This window comes from Argopecten irradians, chromosome 3 (assembly GCF_041381155.1).
Source record: "Argopecten irradians isolate NY chromosome 3, Ai_NY, whole genome shotgun sequence".
Lineage (NCBI taxonomy): Eukaryota > Metazoa > Mollusca > Bivalvia > Pectinida > Pectinidae > Argopecten > Argopecten irradians.
Genome location: NC_091136.1, coordinates 46,973,989 through 46,981,176, shown reverse-complemented (window position 1 = coordinate 46,981,176; position 7,188 = coordinate 46,973,989). Strand labels below are relative to the sequence as shown.

Genomic DNA, 7,188 nt, shown 5'->3' with positions numbered 1-7,188 from the left:
CAGTAGAGAATGAAGAGAAGCAAAGGAGAGGATGAAAGGCGAAAGAATGTGAGGGGGGCTGTTGAGAGGGAGGAAGAAATGGGAAGGAGAAGCGAGAGTGAGATATTTCATTAGCTGCATGTTGATGCTTAGAATGTAAATCCGTTATGATCTACAGTTTAACATCTACGTGGAAATGTGATATTTGAAATGAAATGATATGTTGCTTTCTGTGATATTACTGCTGTGTGATATTGTTAAATGTTTAATTAAATAAGATTGTTATTTATCGTGTAGTTGTCTCTTTTGTGACTGCTGTTAGCAGTAGCATAATATTAACTTAAAACCATAAATTTAAACTCATAACTCCTAGCAAATAATAACGTCAATTTAATAGTACTATCTCACCCAAACTACATGTACAACACAAACAATTAAAGATTTAAGACCCCATTTATAATAGTGATTTTTGTATGCCTATATATCCGTCCTAACCATAGATATTACTGTGGACTCGTAGACTGTTGTGTACAGTGGCAAAATATGTAAAAGTTGTACATTTCAGTTTTGTAAGTCCACAGGATTCAATACATATTTCTGTCACAAAATAACCATTCCATTATGTTTACTAGTGTTTATAGCATGTAGTAGGAACGCTGGTTTGACCGAATCCGACTTTACAAAGGCAATAATAGGCATACACATCAAGTCAGGAAAATAGCGGTAGTAGATTATATGATGCATATGGGAAAGCATTTCAATCATCTCAAGTAGGTATATTATATACTTATTTGACCAATGAACATGATATGTATGTTTATATTTATGACATGGCCATATGACATGGCTGGATGGGCCAGTTATGTGATAAAAAAAGTAGTGAACATAAGGGCATAGTTATTTGGTGACAGAAATATGTACTGAACCCTGTGGACTTGCAAAACTGAAATGCACATTTTTTTAAATTTTTTTTTGCATAGTTTGGCAAAATTTACAAACACAATAATCTACGAGTCAACAGTAATATCTGAGGTAAGGAAGGATTCACAGACACTTTATATTAACTAAGTTATACTCAAGTACATATAAGAAGTAATATATAGGCATACAAAAAATCACTAGTTTAAACGGGGTCTTAAACTTTAACGTCATTAAAATTGAGATACAAAGGTATTTTCCATTCCGGATTTGTGTGAACATGTTTTCTTTTATCAAAACCATAACACAAAGAATGATTTTCAATAAGGTACAAAAGACAAAAAGCAAAATGAAATGTCAATCAAGTTACAGCATTTGTCAGAGTTGGAATATTTTCTAAGATTAGTCAGAGTTTATTTATATTCTAGGATTCAGCAGAGTTGAATTATAGCTATTATATGATATGTCAGTTATTTTAAATATCAAAAGGATTAATACACCAATGAGGTATTCATTGTGTCGTCATTATTTTGTGAGTGAAACCCATGCCATTTTCACGGCAAAGTATGAAGATACGCTCACAAACACATGACGTCACAAATATGCAAATATCGACAAAAGGAATAAAGTAATACACAAACATACCAATATATTTACATTTTCACTGCAGTCCCACTATGTAACCTTACCAAGCGCAGTTGGCAGTCATATAGACAATGAACTTCAAGCGCTTATTATGACGTCATTGTCATTGTGACGTCACAATTGTCGTGCCAGCGATCACGGAAGGAGGCTGTTCAAATGACTGTTCCATCCATGACGATAACGAATGATTAATTAATTTAGATGCTAAATGCCTTAGGATTTCATCATAAAATTGTAATCAAATGTAAATATAAGTATTGAACGTCTTTCAATTGGCATTCATATCCAATACGAATGCAAACTGGACAGAGGCAAATTCAACATGAAACGCTAACGCGCTTCATGGAATTAGCCTCTGTCCAGTTTGCATTCATATTGGCTATGAATGCCAACTGAAAGACGTTCAATGCTTAAATGCAAACTGTAAAACATTTGAACCAACCAACATGTACAAGGCTTTTACAACAAATGTATACAAAATGCCGAATCCCAAACTGACATAAATACCGAGACATATATAAGTATTTAAGGAATGATTTTTATTGTTTGTTGTTTACTTGTGTGTAAACTGCAATTTTTGTACAGATATTTTAAATGACGCACGTTAACGCGTCAGGTTGAAATATCTGTACAAAAAATGCAGTTTAAACAAAAGTTAACAACAAACAATAAACATTTCGACCGACCATTTCATTTCAATCAAGTGTTCAAATGAAATAAAACTTTTTTTTTTCAATGTTATACGATTCTTGGAACAGCCGGTCAATTGATGGAATACCGAGACAGCTGGCTTCAATTTGGCGGGAAATGTTGTCAAATTCAGAGAGTACACAGAATATAGTTCCACATTAACTTTATCTTTTTTCGTCCCATTCCTACAATATTTGTTAAATATCTTATTTGCTGATATATACTTTATTATTTACATAACATTCATACATGCAATATATTGAAGATTTGTCATACAGATACAATAGGCCTTACCGGATGCGCATTCACACTACTTGCAGAAGTCATTGTTCCGGTGTGTGTATTCTTGCGCTGCAACCACTGCGTCTACGGAAGAGTAAACGATTTCGTAGTTGGTAAGGTTATATAGCAAAGAGAAAACGGAAATGTAAATATATGAACATAACAATCACTATTGTCATTAAAAAACCTATTATTTGAATAAGCTTTCAGCTTGTCACTTGCTCAGTCATTGCTGGAATTTTAAACAGTGTTACAAAAGGGAAGACTCATTTTTCTTCACGAGATTACAAATTATTTCTTTTAATTACCAAAGCTTTCTATTTTTTTAGCAAACTAAACATCGTTAATTTAAGCATTCTTAAAGTTAGAAGCATGAACAAAAATAACTCGAAAGAGAAATTGAATCGTCGGGTTACGCTACGCTACTGTACATATATGATAAATGCATGAAGCGTCGGTTACTGACGATAAGGAGAATGACACTCCAGACTTCTTGAAAGAAAAGTGCGTGAACGAAGTTATTCACTATTTATCACTAGTGCGTACAAACTTCCAATGCCACTTACACTGTACCACATTCATACATCACTGAAATATAATGTGTGTGTCGAACAATGTTATTGTATAAATATGTAGAAAATAACACCGGTACATCTATGATACAAATATTGCATACAAGAAGTCTACGGTTTGTGCGTTGTTGCAGACATTTCTATGGTAACCTTTCGTTATTCACTAGTAATGTAATCGTTTGCGTCTAGACAGCTGTCTGGAGTGTCGCAGACATAAGGTTTAGGTGGAAAGTCGTGACTCCAGCGCACCATCTCTTGTGGGTGGACTATGTCATAGGTTCGACATAAGGAATCTAGTCTTTGTTCTATCCCACGAATGAACAGTCGTACATTTGTACATTGGCCTACGTTTAAGGCCAGGAGTTGCGGGCAGTATTCCAAATCAAGCCTATTAACTTCCACACAGCCAAACAGATTTAGAAACTTCATCAAAGGGGAGTGAACAGAAACCTTGCTGATCTCCCGACATTTTTCGAGATTTAGATAAGCTATGTTTAGGCATCCATTCAGTGCCATCTGCAGTACGTAATCTGACATTTGGCATCTATACAGAACAATTGTCCTTGCTAAAGGAGTGCACACCGACAGAAGGTTCACTTTACAATCAAACAAGCGAAGAAAGCCGATAGCGTTCAGTGCGTGGATGACACACGACTCTAGATTAAGACGGTCGTCGCTACAGAGGTTCATTTCTATGCAATCCACACTGACGCATTGGATGGTGAGAGTCTTTAAAGCTGGCATTCCTGTCAACGCGATCTTACAAAGATGGTTGGCTGTGATGTACATATGGTTCAGCGTTACTATATCATTATCAGACTCCGTGTGTAGTAATCTGAGCGTGGGACTCCTGATGTGCAGCGTCTCACATGAAAAGTCTCCAAGGAGACACAGCTCTTGTAAATTAGGAATCATGACCTCGTCAAATGTTAGACTGTCTTGCGATATGCAACCGAGTCGCAGAGACAAAAGTGATGCATTATTCCTTAAAGTTTCGTGGAACGATCTCATGTCGATATTCTCACATTTGGACAATTCCATGAATGCCAGGCGCTTGCTGTACACGCGGAGTGTGCGCAGTACGTTGCATCCGTTGATGGTTACCCGTCGTAACGAGGCCGACTCCACCTCGACATGTTGCATGGTCTCCATACCGTGGTCTACCGTTAACAGCTTCAGTGCTGTACATCGTATACATACAAATAGAGCATTCCACAAGTTGAACAGGTAGCACTTCTGTAGAGAGTCAGATACTAGTCGAACACCGTGAATATGCTACAAAGATATGATAGACTTCATTACTCAACAGAAACTATTCCATTCAGCGTCGATAGTCTCATCATAACAAAGCAAAGGAAATCGACACAAAATCCACATTTAAATATAGTATTCATAATTATGTTAGTATCATATATCCCAAATGGGATAATGATTTAGCATGGGATGTTCATTTTCAGACAGATACGACAGGAGATAATAATTTTGGTCTTTCCCCTTTGGTCAACATTTTTCAAACTTAACCATCTCCCTCTTCTTTTTCTTTCGAAGTTGTAGGTGTAGTTCATGCCATGTTTAAATTATCAACCTACTTGACAGCTATATGATATTATTTTAAGTGATAATGCCAAATCATCGAACTTAATAGAAATGTTATTTAATAAATAACAAAGATGCTATTTGTTAAATAGCATAAATGATATTTGTTAAATAGTATAGAAATTATCTTTGTCCTTGAATGCCAATAAGCGCATTATATACTAAAGTATCCCATACCGCCAGGTGGTGGTAGGTACACAGGTGTAGCGGATGGTTTATACTAGTACATGACGCAGGTGTAGTGTCAAAACTACAAACAAAACATTAGCAGTACCAGACGGGACCATCAGTATTCAAGTATTAACGTAGGTACCGAAACGAATGTAACACAATCAACCCGAACCGGGAACTAAAAAATGTGTACACAACGTTAGGTCAAAGTGATGATCCATGATGTTATGTCTTACACTGTTAGGACTCAATGACAGCGATATGTACATCTTTTATTTATTGAATTTTTTTTCTATAAAGCCGATTTTTAGTTTGTATTTCAATGCCATGTGTAAAGCATTGTTTTAAAGCCAAAATAAACATTAGATTCAATATCAAGAAGTCAGTCGTCGTTTTTGTTTGATCGTGCTAGCACCATCTGGTGGTATGGATGTAACATGATCGGTGAACAAATGGCTTTATGTGTAAAACAATCAAAAGATAAATACAGAAGTACTTGGTGACGCCAGCACATCTTGTTCATGTTAATATCGACCATGGCGTCATGTTGAATTGTACTTTAATAAGAAAATTATTGATTTATTTTTTAAAGCAATCCTTCAAGCATTGGAAATCTGCATTAGCGGTTACTGTTTCATTCGCGTTTTGTAATAGGGTTATCAGTTGAAAACAAAATTAATAGAATCCAATTTATTTGAGAGGTGGGAATCCTAAATGGAAGAACAAGATAGGTACCTACCTCACAGTTGCTGATACTGAGTTTCTTGAGACGTTCTAGTTTCTTAACCAAGTCCCAAAGCTCTTCCATCTGAATTGGTACAAAGTGCAAACATAAGACATGTACGAGTGTGAACCGGTCGTAGTCTATAACACACTTTGTGATATCATATCCCCTCTGAATGGCTTGTCCACTCCGCGGATCACTCAGATTCAAGCCAGAGTTTATCTTCAGCTTCAGCGTCTGGAGGCATGCCAGACTATCAACCAGGTCCTCTATACCCTTGGCAGTTACTCGCCAACACGCATTCAAAGATACTTCCAGCAAATTGGGAAAACATCTCCCTATCATTCCCAGTTCACCGTCTGTTAATGCGAATCCTCCGTTGATTTGTATGTTTTCTAATTGTGTCAGACATGACAAAGCCTCTACCACTGATCTGGTCCATAGTATTGGTAATCTTAGGTATTTCAGGTTCCGTAAGCGAGGAATAAAAGAAAAGACACTTTGATATACTGGCGAGTGATCGGTCCACGTTAGTTTCTGTATGTGTTGTCCATAAAGTCGAAAAATGCAACACATCATGCTGAAGTGCCAGTAAACATAGCGTCTTGGATCAACGTGGACCACGCGCCATAGTGAACCGTTACTTAACAGGATTTCCCGCCATTTTCGACAGACAATTGCTAGGACTGGAAGGGTATCTTTAATCGGATGAAGGTACCAAAATATTCGGGCAAGGATTTCATTTGGCAAATCGTTTATATTCTGGTTGCAAAAACTTGCGTTATCAATCGAAATGTTGCAAAACCTTTGTTGAATATTTGTATCGATCATATTTCCTACAGCTTCTCATGCTTTCGTCATCCAATGTCATCACCATCAACCAAATGGATAGAAACAAAAAAAATCCTGATTATAGAGCAGCTCCTTGTAATGACAAACCATCCTTGTCTACAGTATCATCAATTCGTTTCCGAATGCACGTTTAATGCAATAAAGACCTTTGCAGACCATTGCAGACTTCGCGTGGCTTCTTGAAATCATTATTTTTCAGAGCACTTGCAACTATTCCCGGCTAAGGAATACTCCGACAAAATTGACAAATTTGAGGCTACGGGTCCTGTCACATCGTGTCCTTGTACGACACTGATGTGCGTCACGGCTCGGTAATTTATAGCAACGAGACCCAATCAATGAAATCGATAGTTAAGTAAAGTGTGTAACAGGTTTACACTGCGTCATAAGGTCGAGACAAACTCATTCATATATTTTTATTATTTTCAAACTACGTCATCATAACGCGATAACGATTCAGTACGCCCACCGTAGTAAACAGATGTTAGACTGGTATCCCAGTGACTCGGCTTTACTGTCATAATCTGTACAGCTATCAATATCAACGTCAGGGTAATTACAATGTATATCGTCCTAAAAACTCTCAATATCTAACAACACGCAATTTTAATTAATTAACATTTCATCAATTTTGGAATAAATAAACTTTTAAGTTTAAAATGAAAATTCTCTCAGACCTCCATTGTGCGCATGGTCCCTTCAAACTTGATGAAAATATACTATATCGTAACGGGATCGACGTTTCTACTGCGAATACTC

At 36.7% G+C, this 7,188-nt stretch overlaps 1 protein-coding gene across 1 annotated transcript; it reads right to left on the bottom strand.

The window, feature by feature from the left end:
* Positions 1-353: 353 nt before the first annotated feature.
* Positions 354-6,768, bottom strand: LOC138318833 (uncharacterized). Its single transcript, XM_069261559.1, has 2 exons — positions 5,593-6,768; positions 354-4,361 (listed from the first exon to the last, which is right to left on the bottom strand). Exons 1-2 carry the CDS (start codon positions 6,406-6,408, stop codon positions 3,243-3,245), a joined length of 1,935 nt encoding a protein of 644 aa, XP_069117660.1. The 5' UTR covers positions 6,409-6,768; the 3' UTR covers positions 354-3,242.
* Positions 6,769-7,188: the final 420 nt, after the last annotated feature.

Coding starts and splice junctions, on each gene's coding strand:
- LOC138318833 (XM_069261559.1), bottom strand. CDS start 6,408: ATGATCGATACAAATATTCAACAAAGGTTTTGCAACATTTCGATTGAT. Junction 4,362..5,592: donor TCAGTATCAGCAACTGTGAG/GTAGGTACCTAT, acceptor ATATCTTTGTAG/CATATTCACGGTGTTCGACT.